This window comes from Gymnodraco acuticeps, unplaced genomic scaffold, assembly GCF_902827175.1.
Source record: "Gymnodraco acuticeps unplaced genomic scaffold, fGymAcu1.1, whole genome shotgun sequence".
NCBI classification, from domain to species: domain Eukaryota; kingdom Metazoa; phylum Chordata; class Actinopteri; order Perciformes; family Bathydraconidae; genus Gymnodraco; species Gymnodraco acuticeps.
The window spans coordinates 1,278,841-1,297,912 of record NW_022991973.1 but is presented as its reverse complement, the minus strand read 5'-3'; the positions used below and the strand labels follow the sequence as shown (position 1 = coordinate 1,297,912).

Sequence of the window (19,072 nt, the reverse complement as noted above, 5' to 3'; positions counted from 1 at the left end):
GTGTGTGTGTGTGTGTGTGTGTGTGTGTGTGTGTGTGTGTGTGTGTGTGTGTGTGTGTGTGTGTGTGTGTGTGTGTGTGTGTGTGTGTAACAGGAGTCCAGTTTCAGTTCAGCTCTTTCCACCTGGAGGACCAACATGACTACCTCTTGGTTACGGAGAACGGAAGTTTTCTGCAACCACTGGCTCGCCTGACCGGCAACGAGTTGCCTAGCAACATCAATGCTGGTCTCTATGGCAACTTCAAAGCTCAGCTACGATTCGTCTCTGACTTTTCGATTTCATATGAGGGCTTCAACATAACTTTCTCTGGTAATCTATTTAAAACTCATTAGGTTGTTATACACAACCAAGGTCTAGATTCAGATTGAACTTGAACTAAGTCATTAGATAAAGGGTCAGTTTGAGTCTTACTTCTTATACTGTACATTTTAGAAAGTTGCTGAAAAAACAGTGAAGTAATTACTTCTAGTACCAACAATAAACAGTTAATAGGAACTTTACAAAAAGCACCCAAGAAACCCATGGAGGGGGATTCAATAGTACAATAATAGCTTCAGTGTACTACAAAGAATAAAGCCGAGAAACATCTCTACCACAATAAAGATAATACCGTTTATTTAATGTATTGTGGTAAATTATCAGACTAAGCTTTATTTCAAGTAGTAAAGTTACTTAATAAATGTTCTTAAGTTTGTTTAAATACCACCTTATCACAGGGTGCTCCAGGATAAAAACTAACAGCGTGTGAGAAGCTCAACTATGGAGCATTTAAAGAGGGGAATCTTCAGAATCCCAATCTTATTGGCAAACGACTTGTGTTTAAGAAAAAGGAAGTCAACCTTTTAGTTGTATGTCTCTCAAAGCACTTCCACAGATATAGACTTAAAAGCTAAAAACAAAGAATTGCACTTTGACAACAAGGCTGGTCAAGATAAATATCAACATGGATTATGTAGAGATTTGCATACTACATATCTAAGTATCTGTATAACAACATATTCCTCCAAGTTGCAGGACCATTGACAGACTGTCGCTGCGTAGCATAGAGCACATTTTACACTCCTTGAACAATGTCAATTTGTGCGAATATGTGTCTATTCACATATTGCATTGACTTGCACTTACAGTAGTCCACCTGAATTAGGTTTAGGCAGTTTTTATAAACCGTCCACCATTGGAGTGGAAATAAGAGAAGCTATGACTGAAAATTGTCAAGAATGCAATGAACATCAAAGCCTAATGGTCAACACTTGACAAAACTGAAGCTTTAAATGGCACTTTAGAAATAGGCATTTCATTTGTGGTATCAAGACTGCTCTTCAAGAAACAGTTTTACATATTCACTACAAAGCACAACCCCCCAACCCAAAGATGTTGCTGTGTGAAGTGAATGTCACATACTCACTTACTTACCAATGGCCTTGAGGTCTACCCATAAACCTTGAGAATTGCTATTGGAAAAAAACCGCCTAACATACTGTAGTAAAGAGGTTACACAACATTAAACTGAGTGTAATCCACCGTTAAACAAAACAATAGGACACAGAGAGATGGATTCCTGAAAGGCGAGAATGTGCACAAACCATGCTTCCCTGCCCATATTTGTGCTACTACAACGCTCATTCACTTTTAGGGGAAAGGGTTGAGTGGCAGAATGTAGAGGGACATGTTATCGCCTCCCAGATGGCATAAGCCGATTCTCAGAATGTAACACATGGGAGGTATCACCAGAGATGTGACTTGCCAATCACAACAACATGCTGAACATGCTGTCTCCTCCTGCATCACTTCTTCAGTCTCTGCCCTCTGAAAATAAATCCTCTGCTCTACCATGCCGAACAATAAAATCAGCAAGAGCATTTCAGGACACAGTCAGCTCAGTCTCACAACTTTTGGACGAATTGTTCACGGTTCTAATGCGGACATTACATTTTAATGAACTGCATTTTCAAGAGTTTTTTATCTCAAAAGTTATTTAATTATTGAAAATGGTTTCTTCACACACACACACACATACAGAGAATTGCCATCAGGGTGTTCTTTCGTTTCCGTTTCATCTAATGGCTACGTTGTGATATATTATATTTTGGGGTGGATTTTCCTGGACTTTGAGTGTGGTGGGTATTGATTTGTTGATTTAACACCATTAGTAGAGGACACTCTAATTTACACTCTAATCTCATTACATCTCACTTACTCTTATGGCACCCAAGCAACACTCAGCTAAATTGAGAGTTGCTCAAAATATCACATAAAGTACATTATCTGTTGTATATTTTAAGTCACTGACATAGTCCATCATCACTTATAAAAGTAGATCTCTGCTATTCTACGAAGAAAAACAGATCATTCTTGATCAGGGGTTTTCAAAGTGTGGGAAGGTGAGCCTCCCCTCAGAGGACATAAGAACAGCCGCGCCCCCCCTCCCAATTATTCTTGCTGTTATTATTATTATTATTGTTGTTGTTGTTGCTATAATGCAGGGGTATTATTATCCAGTGGAATGCCCTTACCTACTGGCCTTGTTAAATCAAAGTGGTTACTTTTTTTTGGCTGGGCAGTGTTTTACACACCGTCTTATTTTACTTTCTCAACGTTTTTTCCCAAAGTCATAGAAGATATATCACACAATAGTGTTCATCCATTTTAAAGTGTGCTTCATGTTAATGCATGCACAATTGATGTCTTCAAAGTTGATGTTTTTTCTGCAGAATACACTCTGGAGCCGTGTGAGGATCCCGGGATGCCTCGGTTTGGCCAAAGAAACGGTTTCACTTTCGGAATCGGAGACACGTTGTCTTTTTCCTGTAATATGGGATACCGCCTAGAGGGGTTGCCAGAGGTGATCTGTCTGGGAGGAGGGCGGAGAATGTGGAGCTCGGCTCTACCAAGATGTGTCGGTATGTCCTAGCGTTACTGCTCATTTTAATGGGTGTAATTTGTTATGTAACCCCATGGTCCCTTATGTGGTAGAATAATACATTTGTCGATTTTTCTTGTAAACCAAAACAAGTTTCTAAAGACACGAAGACATTTCATATTTATAATTAAAATGTAGATTTTAGGTCGCCAAAAGCACGGCACATTTCAGATAGTTCACATTTGGTATTTACCATTTGTGAAATGCACCTTTTGAAAGTAATAACAAGCCATTTTATGTCAACATGTCAAACTTTGAATTACTGATGAGAAAATAGTGTTTAGTTTACTTGTAATTGCCATCCTCACAGTGAAAACACAGTATAGTTGTTTTACAGTTGTCTCCAGTTTCACAAACATCAATTATATTTAAAATATGTAACAGAGGGTTATCCTGTAGTGACCTGAAAACCACTGGGCTGCTGATAGCTTGAGGTTTTTTGCGAACACAGAACATTGTGACCTGTGAACAGATGAGGAAAAAACATTCGGAATGCTTATCATTGTAAGACACACAAGGCCAATTCTGTTTGCTTTGAAAAGATAGTGAAGGACATGCCATAGCACTAAGAGAGGAAAGCGTTTAGAATAATGTGAATCAGAAAGGAAGCAATTTGGATATTTCCACTTTTACGGTGGAATTCAATTCTAAGCCTAATGTACCCTGTCCTTCATTTTCAGTTTGAAAAATTGGTTCCAAAAGGAAATACAGTGGGCCAATCTGACACTAAAACAGTAGTTTTTGTCAAAGCAACCTTTCAGTTACTGGATGAACAATAAATGTCAGAGATATTTATTTAATGTTGAGTCATCAGTGGGCAGAGAATGTTGCAAACACAATCCTTTATCAACTTTTAGAATGATTAGTTTTACATTTATGGACCTTATCAATAATTTCACAGATTGTTTGATTTATAACTAGAGTATTTTATGAATCGTCATTTTATTGTATGCGTTTCGAACTTGTTGAATGAACTAATGTGATAATGACGGATGAGGCAGAACATAATAGGGCTTATGTTCTGCTCCAGAGTACAATCGGCTGTAGGTTAATGCGCCAAATTAAACTCTCACAGTTAAGAAACTCATCAGTCTGTCATCTACAGTGGAGTTTTACAAGCAGAAAACAAACACATGTGTGTGGAGGCAACATGAGGTTAATTGTAAATGCATGCATACAATTAGCTGAATGAAGAACCTTTCTATGAACTATACGCTTAAGGAAACACAAATTGCAGTAAAAACAACCATCATTAATAATTGAAAAAGGTTTTTCCTTGGGTGGAAATAAGTGAACGTCCTGAGTGATATCACTAATAATGTACAAAGACAAAAGAAAACAGAAAAAAAGCGCCTTAAGGTCAAATAAGCATAATTATTGAGTTATTTTCTCCCTAGCTGTTTAAAGCATGTAATGGAAATCCTTTAAATATTGACTTTACACACAAACTCCACACATTAGTCAGCTAACGTACTGTATGTAATTGTTAGATTGAGGACGCAATACATTAAAAGACACTGCCAAAGAAACCATTTTTTTCAAATATGTGCTAATGAACCAGGATAAAAGTAACCACAATGCAAAAATACTTTTCTACTGTCTTTCAATAACCAAATGAATTATAATGTAGATGATGAGTTTACCCACAGGGATCAACACAGGGTACTCATAACTTCAAGGTGTTTCGAGCAAGAAATGTGTAAAATGTGATTTTATTTGAGTGCAAATGCAGAATCAATAGAAGGCAATATAGAGAAAGACAACTGGACTCCTTCACAGGATTGTTTTCAGCAACACCATTACTACAAAGCTCTAGTAAAACAGCAGACACCATATTTAACTTTTTCATTTTAGATGGCTGGTGAGGATATTTAAAACAGCAGCTTTCCGTGTTGTTTGCAGTGCCAGTGTTTACGTCTTTGCCTCTTTGTCGTCATCGTGCAGAGCCTGATAATGCAGAGAGGTGGGAGGTGTTGCGGGCCGAGGTTCTGAGCTTCAGTGCCGTTTGCTATATTTAGTGCCTGCTGTGTTGTTTTGCATTGCTGCGTGATGCGGCGCACATCACAAAGGAGGAGTGAACACTAGAGGAAAAAGACGTGATGTGCCATTTTCTAATAACTTAGATCTGCAAACCTTTGCATTGTGCTTTGTGTTTGCCTAGTTTGTATTAACTAAGGGATGTGCTTCTCAGGTTTAAAGTATTGCTTCAGAGGCCTTTGTTAGTGGGTTTCACATGAGGCTTTCTTCACCTCCCCAGTGAGTCAAACATATTGTTTTCATAAAGCACTGTCCAGAAGGGAGTTGGAGAGGTACCAAGGAGGTGTCATTGGTTTTTCAGAAAGTCACAAGTGCTTTTGGCTTATTATCTGCTACTCAACATGGAACAGTAGAGAATAGGAAACTTATGAGAAGCGGAAGAGTAAAGCAGATTGAAGCAGAAGAGGGTTAAGGAGGCACTATTCATAGAGAGGGAACAGAGAGAAAGAGCAAGAGGGAGGGAGTTGAAGAGGAAGAGGGTGGAGAGGTAATTTTCTAAATGGAAACTGTAGCAGTGTGATTTATTGACGATATGACAGCTGTAATATGACTATTACACCAGTAGAGACACAGAGAGGGGGAGAGAGGGAGGGAAAGAGGAGAGGGACATGGGTACTGCAGATGGAGGCCACATGTGAGAAGTGCTGCAGGCGGATATCCTTAGGTAAATTAGTTTCTCAATTTAACCACCTGCCTATTCTCCTCAACTGAAGTAGATGGCTGACAATACATCGGTTTGAAAGGGTTGTAAAATGACTCACAAGCACACACTAACGTATCTGTCCATCCATTGGAAAAAAAGGAATAATCATCTTCTATATTATGACATTATATTTTATACTAGGCACTATATTCCTATACTCTCTATAACTGCTTGTACAGTAGACTGAATCTGGTGTACTATGAGCCTGAACCATTTTCTAGAATGGATTTTTTAATGTGTGGCATTTTCTGTTGCATAATAAATGTCAATGTCTTCCCACATGTTCTCACCACGTCATTATCACACTCTTAATAATCAAACCATCCATTTTCGTCTTTTTGAATGCTCTTCTTTCTTCTTTCAAGCCGAGTGTGGTTCTTCAGTTATAAACAACGAAGGGATCATTCTCTCTCCAAACTATCCAATGAACTACGACAACAACCACGAGTGCATCTACAGCATCCAGGTACCTCATCTGTACATCCTAACTGAGGGTAATAGAAACCCTGGCACAAGTGTAAAAACCATTATGATAATTAGGGAGGCTTAATGACTATCTGCATATATTTGTGAGCGCTTTAATGGCGTACAAATCTAATTTGTATATCATGTTTACTTTAGGTGCAAGCTGGGAAAGGCATCAACATTTCTGCTAGAACCTTTCATCTCGCCCAGGCAGATATGCTAAAGGTAAACACACTCACAAACACACATTCAATCGCTTGAAACTGCTCTGTGATGATAAAAAGACACAATTCATGCCATCAAAAACTACACTTTAACCTCCATGGGTTGTTTAATGTTACATTTGCATCTCAAATGGATTGTTCTGTGATTATTTTTACAGATTTATGATGGTAAAGACAGCACAGCCCAGGTTCTGGGAGCGTTCACGGGATCATCCATGTTGGGCCTGACGCTGATCTCCACATCAAACCACCTCTGGCTGGAATTTTACAGCGATTCAGAAAGTAATGGGGAAGGATTCAAACTGGTCTACTCCAGTAAGTGCACAGATCAGGAAATACTGTTTACATGCACACAGCCTAAACTAGTCAAAACCGGAAGCTGAGGTTAATTCTGACCAACAGTATACACAAATGGTTGTATAAGAAACAATTGGAACCTCTTCCATTAATCAAACCCGTGTGTGTAAACATCACTACATAACCTCCCTGTCCCACAGCATGGCCATTTTGCACAAAAGTAACGTAAACTGCATCACAACCATGCTGGGATTGGTTAATTGTTCTGGTAGTTTGTTAATTGCTCCCTATGAAGAGACAATGACAAGTCCTTCGTAACGATTTTGGGAGATTCCAAGGCATTACATCTCAGCTAGCTTTTAGTTATGTTATATTAAATAAGGTAAAACTGCCGTAGACAATGACACCACCTGTGAAAACATGCTACTCAGTGTGGGAGTCACATTACATGAGCAATTACATTTACTAATTTCTCACAAATGAAGCATGCTCTCAGAATCAATTTCACTCCAAATGGTTCTCATTTGTGAAACCAACACACAACTAATTGTGAATTCCACAGCTGACATTATCACAAGAAACGTATCCTGTTTGATTACCAAATATTTCAGAGCGCTCTGATTTCAGCGTAGGATGGGATGTTAAAGGTGCTCTCTGATGTTCACTAAAGTCCACCCACGTTTGCATGTGTCCTCTAAGAAGCATAGTTGGAAATAAAACATATAATTGTTTAAATGAAGAGTGGAGCATTGTTTACTCTGCACTTTAACTTTCTTATACTGATGCGGATAGAAGTTAGTTAGCTATGCAAACAAGAGGCATTATCTTATAAAACACTGCAGCACTATGGTTTGTTTTATAGTTATGATACAATTCTAAATGCCTCACCCTGTGTAAAGTCATACAAAACTACAATACAAGTCAACTCAAAGATGTGATTCAAAGAATTATGCATAATAAGTTGATTTCATAAACATGTTTAAAACGATTTTAAATGTGCAACTATTCACACTACCTGTCAGGATGATTGCAGCTGTGTTCAGATTGGAAAACGTTAAAAGAACATCTATGCGAACGGTCGTTTTTTAGGATTTAGACATGCACCTACTGCAGTGTTCCAGGAGATAACTCAAATCCTGATGCACCCTGTCTTCCAGGTAATATATGGTTACGGTCTCATAAGGATACGCTATTTATATATCCCTTCCTATCCCGCTCTCCAAAATCAAGCACATGAATAAACTGAATATTCTGCATATTACCATGGAAACGGATCTTAGACAGAGTGTGAAAACAACATTAAATTGGATAAGGTGTATATGCTCCAGTATCACTCATAATATTGGGATGTCTCATGTATCCTTTCCTGTTTGTTTTTTATTAAATCTGGAAAACAGGATCTGTGATATAAATAAACATAATATTTGAGTCTGCCAGATATTAAGGGGATATTGGGCATCTAAACAAAACTAATTGTGCTTTCTCTCGTGGCTCTCAGATGTCCCTGAGAGAGTTTCTTTTAAAGTATGCGCTGTAATGATCCTTACCTGTCTTTTTCTCTTTCTAGGTTTTGAGTTGTCCCACTGTGAGGACCCTGGCGTGCCTCAGTTCGGCTTCAAGGTCAACGACCAAGGTCATTTCACCGGGAGCAGCATCACATACAGATGTGAGCCCGGATACACTCTGCATGGTGCCACCACCCTGAAGTGCATGACAGGCGAGAGGAGAGCCTGGGATAACCCCCTGCCTTCCTGCATCGGTACGTCCCTTTCCTTTTACATTTTTGAAAAGAAGTGCATTGAAAAGACTCAAGCTGATGTATACAGACACACAAAGGCAAGCACACACTCAATTACAGGATGAACCTTGAATAGCACTCTGTAATAAGCTTGAGAGGGAGAGGTGAGGAGGGTTCATTGTTGCTTTGGCTTTCACTGATATTACGGCATTTTTTGATGTATGATAGGTGGTCCATAGTGCTGCCATCTGCAGACATGATTCCATGTATTCGTTAAATTGCCACACAGCAACCCAAGGCCTCATACAGGCATTGGTTTCAATTGAAAACAGATATTTTGTAACATTTGTTATAGCCCAAAAATTAAGAGATGATGACATCCAGCTGTTCTCAGTGTAAAAATCACATTTAAACAAGAACTAAAAAAAGCATATTTTAAGTAGCAGTAAGCAATATTGTACTGACTCCACAGTATTGCTCTACACTGCAGTGACGCTCAGCTTTATGCAAAGTGTCTGCTCACTGGACGTTCATTCAATAATCTGGAAAAAAGCAGATGGAGGCCAATTTCCTGTGGAATCCCCGTCTTGATTTTCTCATGAGATCACACAGTGCTCCAGGTTTAAAGTCTGGTTGATAAGCCCATTTATTCAGGAGAGTTTACCACCTGGACTCCCTCTGGCCAATTGACCAAATGCACTTCCTGCAGTGTCTCCTGTAAGGCAAGGCAATGTTATTTATATAGCACTGTAGACCGCCATCTTCGCCCCTAGATGCTCTGCAACATGCAAACACACACACACACACACACACACACACACACACACACACACACACACACACACACACACACACACACACACACACACACACACACACACACACACACACACACACACACACACACACACACACACACACACACACACACACACACACACACACACACAGCACACCTATTTATATTCCTGGCTTGTCCTTAACCCTTATGTATGTAATTCCTCCTCTATAAAGAGCTAAGTGACAAACCTATTTGTAAGAATTGTTTCATAAACACAATTTAATTGATTTGGTTTGCTCCTGAGAACTGTTTCAATTTGCAGGCCATTTTATGTGAGCCATAAAACGCACCAGGAAGCAACTACTCTCTGAGTATTGACATCATTCTAAATATTTCATTATAATCTCATGGCCTTTTAATTCATTTTTCATGACTTCAAACTGATGGGAAACTACAAACCACAGCTCTGAATATTGATGTCAACAAGTCACTATTAATGCATTATTATGCATCATCAGGACTGCAGAACTCAAACAGGCACAATGGCCGCTGCAGCTGTGCCCCAGATGGGAGCTTTAAGGATAACATCAGCTCAATGTTTTAGGGACCTTTCTTTCCTCATCGCTGCCTGTGAACTTTCTGATTTTGGATTCAGCTAAATAAGTCTCTCTCCTTCTCACTATCAATAATGAAAGACTCATAAAACCACTGTCTGATATTCTCTGACTTTATATTTAAGCAGTGACACACAATGACCTCAGCTAACCTCCAGTCTTAATATTATATTGCTTCTTATTATTACTCATAGTGTTTCCCCCTTGGTTCTCTGAGGTTTTTGTTTTTTTTCCATCTCCTTCTCTCTTTTCTCCTCCATCCCAACCCCTAATATTGCTCCTATTACTCGTGTTAATATATTCCAGTGAGGGGAGGAGGAACATAGGGAGGGAAGGGGAAAAGAGAGGGGATGAAGATTGTGGAAATATATAACCGAGAGAGACAAAGAGAGAAAGGGGAATTATTTTCTGTTATATAATGTGTGGTGGTTTCTTCAGGGATGGTCAGCACTTTGTCTCGTCTTCTGTGCTCTCTCTGTGCGTGAGAAAGACAGAGAGTCGCGGAGAAAGAGAGTTGGCTTCTTTCTAAATCCATTTGTCTCCGTGGTGACCGTTAAATCACTGCTCAGCAGCTGCTGAGGTGCAATTTGTGGATCTGATTGCCTTGATCAACAATTGCCACAGACAGATAACTGGTTGACTTGTCATACATCAAATACACAGTTAAATACACACACTCATCAATTACCCATTGGTTTTAATTGATTTTGGTAAGGTTGTCAGTGTGCTTATCAGACATTAAGATGTATAATACAGGCTCATTTGTTTATTACTTCATATTAACAGTGTCCATTGTGTGTGTGGTTCTTGTAGCCGAGTGTGGGGGCCGTTTTAAGGGGGAGTCTGCAGGGCGGATTCTTTCCCCTGGGTACCCTTTTCCTTACGACAATAATCTGCGCTGCACTTGGACCATCGAGGTGGACTCAGGAAACATTGTGAGGTAAAGTAGACCATTTTAAACCGTCCCACTGGTAAAGTAAAATAAGAATGTCTTTAATTTTAGTGCCCACTCCAGTACTTTTGAAAAAAACATTACATTGAAAAGTAATTTCCTCTGAGTTAGTGTTTTTTTCCCTAATATAATTATTGAAAGGAAATGATCTCACTTAAAATGAAATCACCAACCACACATTGTTTTGATCTGAAATGATTTCCATAATAGTCTCTCTGTGAGTTGTTGGTTTTAAAAAAGGAGGGCAGTTGTATAAGTTTGGAATGGACTTTAAGAACATTTATTTATGAATTATTGAAGATATAATATTTATATTTTTGTTCACCTTTTTTTCTTTATACAAATTACAGTCTCCAGTTCTTGGCGTTTGACACAGAAGCCAGCCACGACATGCTGAAGGTTTGGGATGGACCACCTGAGAACGAGATGTCTTTGTCAGAGCTGAGTGGGTCTCTGCTCCCTGAGGGACTGCACTCCACACTGAACACTGTCACTATTCAGTTTGAGACAGACTTTTACATCAGCAAGTCAGGATTCGCTATGCAGTTCTCTAGTGAGTATTGTCCAAACTAATGTCCTTACCATCCTTTAAATTAGAAGTGTTTCTGAGACTCTGAAATTATTTATTTCTGTATCCCTATTTGACTCAGAATATCTGTATTTCCCTTATTTGACAAATTCAAATGTCCAATACTTAATGGAAGAAATGCTTCTTGTAACTTAATTTGACCAGCCAGAAATGATCTTATTTAATAACACAGGAGCACACAGCTACTGTATTCAGCAGACACCATTAGCTCCAAGCTAATGCATTAGCTAAATAAGCTATAGATAGCCTGTGTGATACATATTTTTAATCACCCTCACCTCTTTCTCCTCCCTGCTCTTCTTTTTCCTGTGGCCTCTCTCCCCCTGTGTCTCTTTGTCCAGGCTCTGTGGCTACAGCCTGCAGGGACCCGGGTGTACCAATGAACGGCAGTCGTAGTGGAGATGGCCGTGAGCCGGGGGATTCAGTGTCCGTTCAGTGTGACCCAGGATATGAGCTCCAGGGGGATGAAAAAATCACCTGCATACAAGTGGATAACAGATACTACTGGCAGCCCAGCCCGCCTGTCTGCATAGGTGAGGAGCCCAGCTTCCATATATCCATAGGGACATTCGATATATGTGCTGCATACCAGCTGCAGTTGTTAAGGGCTGATTACCTTGCTCAAGGACACGTCTGTGAGTGACTGTGGGGCTGTGTAAAGAAGATAATGTCTCCTGAACTTGCTTCTCATACAGTGTGATAATATTACATGTGCTGCCCACATTTCTCCATGCTGCTGCCTGTTATTGAAAATCTCATAACTACGACTAGCAATAAAAATACTTTAATGAATGTAAAGGTTAGGGTACTTTTAGACTTTATTGACCTTTGCTTGTGTTTCCGTCACAGCTCCATGTGGAGGAAACCTAACTGGCTCCAATGGATTTATACTGTCTCCTAACTACCCTCATCCCTACCCTCACTCCAAGGACTGTGACTGGCTCATTGCTGTCAACTCTGACTACGTCCTGTCGTTGGCGTTCATCGGGTAGCTTTCTTGTAAAATCAAAGTTCACAGATTTAAAAATTGTTTTAAAACATTTATTTCCCTGAGTGGCAGAGTGAAATTGATGAGAAATACAGTCTTCATTGGTTTCATCATTTTACTTTTTGGTGCTAGAATAAATGTTAAGAAATCACCAAAATCATTAGGATTCATCATATAGCAACACAAAATGTCTATCTGGTACATATTAAAACATTTGTGTTACTACCAGTCCTAATTATTATTATTTTTTTTTAAATTGTCAGCAGCAGCAGCTTTTGTGTTTTACTGTATGAGCCCTCAGAACCATTTGGAGCATGACATGTTTTTTTGGAAAAGTGGGTGTTTAACCTAACTATTACTTAAAGGGGACCTATCATGCAAAATTCACTTTGTGATGTCTTTTATACATAAATATGTGTCCCCGGTGCGTCAGGGAACTCACACAGCGTCAGAAAATAAAGCCCTCTCTCTTTTCCATCCGAACTGACGTCAAATCGGCAGCGGACGCACAGAAAGTTGCTATCAGAAACAATGCCTGACGTGTTTTGGACGTCTTTGTTTACATTAGCAAGCCTCGCTAACACTCAGAGCTAACCTGTACTGAAGAGCACATGTGTTTAAAAAGCAGGAAATAAAAAAAGAACTCACCTTGTGATAAACCTACAAGACAAAAAGCACTCCATACTATTTCAGAAATAATCCTTGACGTGGTTTAAACAGGATGGCGTTTTATCACAACCGAATTTAACTTTATCTCCGGTAGAATTCTAATCAGGCATTAGCTCCGCCTCCTCTTCTTTCTTTTTTTTCAAGCTAAGGACCCAAGATCCGCGTTTCTCTAACAGGGCTTCAAAAGAGGGGTTTGAGCAGTATGAGGCATGGCTACAATGGGTGATCTGTTTGGTATTTTGAAAAAAAAACTTCACAGACATGTTTTGTATAGGTATGGCCCTACAATATATTTTTCAAATATAGCATGATAGGTCCACGTTAAGGCTGCTCTCAGACCAAATATTCGCATGCTTTCTATTGTAAAAAAAAACAACAATACAAAAAAAAAAGTTATTCTAATGAATACTCAATGCTTAAGTGTTATTGTTAACTCTTCCTGTGCCTATTTTTTCCCATCTGCTTCCCCCTACCTCCTATCTTTGTTGTTATCTTAATCTCTAGTTTCAACATTGAGCCAAACTACGACTTCCTGTATATATACGATGGTCCGGACAGCAACAGTCCTCTGATTGGTAGCTTCCAGGACAGCAAACTCCCAGAGCGGATAGAGAGCAGTTCGAATACAATGCACTTAGCATTCCGCAGTGATGGGTCTGTTTCTTACGGCGGTTTTCACCTGGAATACAAAGGTAAAATATTATCCGAATAGTACCACCATCTCTTATGTACTATCGTGTTTAGCGCTGGAATAGTTTTAAAAGATGTAAGAGGCCAACAGCACAGAACACAGATTTTTTATTCTCTGGGAGATTCAGGTCTTTTCAGCAGAGGATTCTTAACAGCAAAGACACATTTCACTCCACTGTTATTGGTACACATCTACACTATAGTCACAATCACGTAAGCAAAGCAGCACCCAGTAATTTACTAAGCAGCCAGTAATGAATGATTAATATATTTGACTAGATGTCCCGAGGAAATAGACTCAAAGCACATGTCTTTTGATTAGCCTATGATGACATGCGATACAAAAACGAAATAAATAGAAAGACACACAGCCCAACTATCGCCACTTTACAAAACATATTTCTAATGTACTATGCTTGATGTAATTGCCTCAGGGGCTGTTGTTTGTCTTTGTCTGTTGTTTATAAGCGAGGTAAAATGTTTTAGATGTCTCTGTAATGTATTTAGACATATTTCATTTTCATATTGAACAAAGAAGACTCCCGCATTACCCCTTACCGCTCAATACAAAAGTACATTTGCAGTTAATCCCCCCACACTGACGACAGTGTGCGTCATGCTGATTTTAAGATAAAAAGGAATGATTGCTCTCTCAGTCCCTGTTGAATTAGTGTTTGTTGAAATAGTCATATTTCATAGTGGTGAGTTTGATTCACCCAAAATAATCAACATGGGCAGCATGTGGATTCAGGAATTAAGTCTTGTGTTGATGCAGGGTGGCCGCTAATCTTGTAGGAGGGGAGGGCTGTAGCCATAATTTACAAGGTTCATGTAGCATACAAAAGCCGGGGGATGAAGTTATCGTTCTCGCTCCATCTTTGGCGAAGAAGGCTAAGTCAAACAGACTATTTCAAAGGCCAACGAAATGCCTGCCTCATTTGATTATGGCTAGGGATATAGTAATTATTAATTTGACTTATTATTTATGTGTGCCTGTCGGTTTTTATATACCTCATCTTCTCTCCCACATACACACTTGTTCTCTCTTTCCAGCCAAGCTGAGGGAATCATGTTTCGACCCAGGTGTGGTTCTGAATGGGACCAGGCTGGGATCTGACTATAAGCTTGGATCTACTGTCACCTTCTATTGTGAGGCCGGATATGTTTTGCAGGTAAGAAAGAAAAAAAAAGGTGGCTTGTTGGATAAATTAATGGGTGTGAGTTGCGGTTGGTTGATATGTTGGTTGTTTTTTTCATTGGTTAGTTAGTTGGTTGGTTGGTTGGTTGGTTGGTTGGTTGGTTGGTTGGTTGGTTGGTTGGTTGGTTGGTTGGTTGACTTATTTTTGTGGAAGTATAATTGTATTTAATTTTTTCTTCAGGGCTATTCTACCCTCACCTGCAGTATGGGAGATGATGGCAGACCTGGGTGGAACCGAGCATTGCCGAGTTGTCAAGGTAACACACAATTATACAGAATAGATTAAAGCATACACACACAACCTAATTTTATGTTGGATCAAAAGTGTGTGCCTCTTTTCCTGTCCTCATGTGTTTGCACATGTTTATGTTCTTTCTCCAGCTCCCTGCGGAAGTCGTTCTACAGGAACAGACGGGACTGTTTTATCCCCAAACTTTCCCAGAAACTATACCTCTGGACAGAACTGTGTGTACTCCATTTCTGTTCCTAGAGAGTTTGGTAAGTTCCTCCTAAATAGAAATATTGTGGTTTTACATTTATGTTTATGTTAATCTCTACAAAATGGTATAACGCTCTAATATGACAGTGAAGGTGAAGGGATAACTAGGGATGGGTACCGAGCCCCGGTATTAAACGGGCCCCGGGGCTGAATTATTAAAGACCGTGGTACCGTTAAGCTCCGACGTTAACGATCTTTTTATCGGTAGGCCTACTGGAGACATGTAACAAATATATGTATATGTATTATTGCTACACAAACATTATATTGCAGTTTTAGTGTTGCCAACTCCGTTTATAATATGCAAAAAGCGTGCAAAATGCGTCTTTTTAGTATTTTCGATCTTTCCAATCCAGGCGAGAGATCTCTCTCCCCCGCCTTCTTGTGAGGGGGCGGGGCAGTTTACACACACGCAGCTGCTACATGCAGCAACACACACACACGGCGGAGATGGCGGAGAGAACGCGCTCCGAGGTGTGGTTAAACTTTACCCGTCTCGATCCGTTACCAAAAGTGCTTTAAGAGTTTAGCATGTAAGGGCGGACGAGCAATTTGTCTAAACATTTAGCAAAAGTGCTCCACATTCAGACGGAGGAATGCACCGGGTTCGACTGTCTTTCTAGTAGCGCTGTAGCCCCATCCACGAGTAACGTTTCCACGTCAGGTGTTATGTATGCTGGCAGCAACACACAGAGTTAACTACATTATACAAACATGGGTTAATGATTAGAGGAAACTGAGTTATTTAGTTTGTTAAAGTTTCAGCTATTCTGTTTACAATTCTGTCATCATATTATTTAATATGATTTGTTAAAACATTGTTGTTTCTTTTGATGCGAAATATTATGTATTTAATTTAAATAAAAAGCAATGTTAGTTTTGTTCACAATTTGTTTAGTTAGTTTACCTTCTTTTTTTCTCCAAAAGAACCGATAAGAATACCATTAAAAGACCGGACCGATAAGCGGTATCGATAAAAGTAGTAGTACCGTTAAAACCTTAACGATACCCATCCGGATAACAGTAGAGAACCCGACATGTGAATGAAAAACAAGAAATGGCACATGATCAAAGAATACTTGCTAGCCATTTATTTGATTCCAGGTCAGGGTTTCATCATTGAAGTGACATTTAAATGTGAGGCTGTTTTTTATCTCGCCACGTTTGATTGGAGGTCCATAAGCCACAAATGAGTCATCACAAAGATATGAATATTGTAGAGGATTGTTCACATTAAATACGGTTATTACGGTCTATGAGAGCTTTAGAGGAAATGAGCGTCTCATCTGGTGCTGTCAGGAAATAATTCCTAAAAAATCACTGATTATAGTCATTCTGTCGGGATATTTAATCTCAATTACATATTCCATGTTATGTTCATAATAAATGTCTTTCAAAAAATGTAGAATAGAGGGCTATATTAACAATTTATTCAAATAATTTGCTCAGTTGTTACGGAGAGGGATTGGTTAACATTTGATAGTACTTGTGAAAAAGTGTATATAGAAATAGTGAGGCTTTGTTTTCTTCAGCAGATATTGAGAGCTAACAAAAGGACTAGTGAGTGCACATACAGTAAGTTGGGGTTGTGGTCAAGTACATACAGTATGTGTTTCATTTAATGTTCGCAAATTTACATTTGTGTCTCCAATATCAGTATAATGTATTGACATCTACATTACTGGCTGACTGATTATTAGAACGACTGAGTCATTGGGTCTGACTTGAGCTTTTACAAACAATCAGTAGTCATTGCATATGATGTCCAATTATGCCCTGTGGTGTTATGAATAAATAGCAGCTTTCCCTGAGGCTGTTGATGGTCGCTGTCTCATTATATTAGCGAAGCAGCGTTTGGAGTGTCAGCTCCATGAAGACATTTTGAAGGAGAGGAGCTAACATTTCTTTGGCCTACATATTGTTTAAGACATGGCAGTCTCCACATGAACATCCTAGACAGAGCAGCTGTCATTGTTCAAAAAAACATGTTGAATAATACAGACTCAAGGTAGCAGGATTGTCAGTTTGATGATGATATGAGAAAAGTTGTATTTAAACCACCTGGTTGGCCTTTAAATGGTTAATAATGGTTCACCACTCATCCAAATGGATCCTTAGGATTCAACACCAGGTGGGGCCGACTCTTGGCATTCGTTCCCGTGGAGATGCCGTACCTCCTGTCGTATGAGGACGTGCCTCAGGACACCCACTCATCAGGAGGCATGGCAGCTCCACAGGGATGGATGCCCAGCTTTTCTCCATCTGATGTTAAAAGCTGAAGCAGCATCCTTTTGAAAGTAAACATTGCAATCATTCGATAACAAGTCCAATGGAATGTTTTAAACTGTATGAGACATTACTGATGACACAACAGATGTATCAGGTTTATGTAGTTTTGAAGCCATGTGGGCATTGTGGGGAAACACTGCTGTGATCCCTTATCACTGGGTGTCTTTCTCTTATTGAATGTATTCATGTAATTTCTCATGTTATCTAAGTAGGAGTAAAATCCACGATGATATTTTAGCTGCATTTCCTGTGTGTTATAATGCTTTAAGTGCTCTTGTGTGAACGTTGATTCATGTGTGTCCTCCTGCCTGACATCTGTGCCGTTTTGAAACGGTTTCGGCTGTGAACTCCTCCACCTGCTCTGCGGTCTGTCGATAATACAGCAGGGCATGATGGAAACCTTAATCACTCTAGTTTCCTTAAAATCCATATGCGGTGGGAGCTTTTAAGTATTTCTGCTGACAAGCAGAATTGTGTCATTTTTTATGACCACTCCATGCATCCTCATGTACAAGCATGGCATGGCTATTAGATACAAGTATAAGAAGATAGATTTATCTGCATTAAAGAGCTCTTTCTTGACAATTGTGTCGTCTCAACAGCATTTCAATATTCACTGTTTTGTTTCTGAGCTGCGTTGTTTTTTATAATTATTTACCTTCGTCAAATAGTTTGTTTTAGGTTTATTTTGTTGGTTTATTTACGTGTTATCAGCAGGATAACGGAAAAGGTATTGGTCCAATTGTCATAAAACTTGGTGGAAGGTTGTAACACGAGCAAAAGAAGGCAAGGCAAGTTTATTTATATAGCACTTTTCAACACAAGGCAATTTCAAAGTGCTTTACAAAAAATGAAAGACATTAAGAAAATGGCATTTAAAATAAGTCATTAAAAAGAAAAGCTAATAAAATAAACATTAAAAGAAAAAATACATGGATAAAAGTTACAGTGGAGTCTAAGATATGAATAGTTCAATTCAACATTAAGAATCCATTATATTTGGAGTGGATCTGTTTCAAGGGGACATGCATTATTTTTCACTTACTTAAACGGCCTTGGTGGAGGTCTGCGCTCTCTCAGTGCCCTTCATGTTTTAACATGAAACAGAGTTTTACATGGAAGCAGACAGGGTATCTTTGTGAGTCAGATCAATGTTTTAGCAAAATGCGGATCATGCTTTAAAATAACTCTACAGAGGGAAAAAGCCTTGTACAAAATGACTAGTGACCTTCTTATAGTGCAATGTTCAAATGTAATCCTTTATACGTCAGCCGTTGGGGCCAAATATAGAGTGAGAGAGAGATGGAGAGGCGATATAGTGTGTGTGTGTGTGTGTGTGTGTGTGTGTGTGTGTGTGTGTGTGTGTGTGTGTGTGTGTGTGTGTGTGTGTGTGTGTGTGTGTGTGTGTGTGTGTGTGTG

The 19,072-nt window shown here is 39.3% G+C and overlaps 1 protein-coding gene across 6 annotated transcripts in view; it reads left to right on the top strand.

Annotated features, from left to right (window-relative positions):
• Positions 1 to 19,072, top strand: part of LOC117536136 (CUB and sushi domain-containing protein 3-like) — a gene marked incomplete at its 5' end in the record, with an annotated part of 197,257 nt that overhangs the window by 96,620 nt on the left and 81,565 nt on the right. For all 6 annotated transcript variants that reach the window (XM_034200881.1, XM_034200880.1, XM_034200879.1 and 3 more), the window contains 14 exon segments: positions 94 to 309; positions 2,712 to 2,900; positions 6,026 to 6,126; positions 6,282 to 6,350; positions 6,508 to 6,664; positions 8,214 to 8,405; positions 10,593 to 10,719; positions 11,082 to 11,284; positions 11,662 to 11,853; positions 12,170 to 12,308; positions 13,482 to 13,669; positions 14,721 to 14,839; positions 15,047 to 15,122; positions 15,247 to 15,363. In XM_034200881.1, coding sequence (XP_034056772.1) covers positions 94 to 309; positions 2,712 to 2,900; positions 6,026 to 6,126; positions 6,282 to 6,350; positions 6,508 to 6,664; positions 8,214 to 8,405; positions 10,593 to 10,719; positions 11,082 to 11,284; positions 11,662 to 11,853; positions 12,170 to 12,308; positions 13,482 to 13,669; positions 14,721 to 14,839; positions 15,047 to 15,122; positions 15,247 to 15,363 — 2,085 coding nt within the window.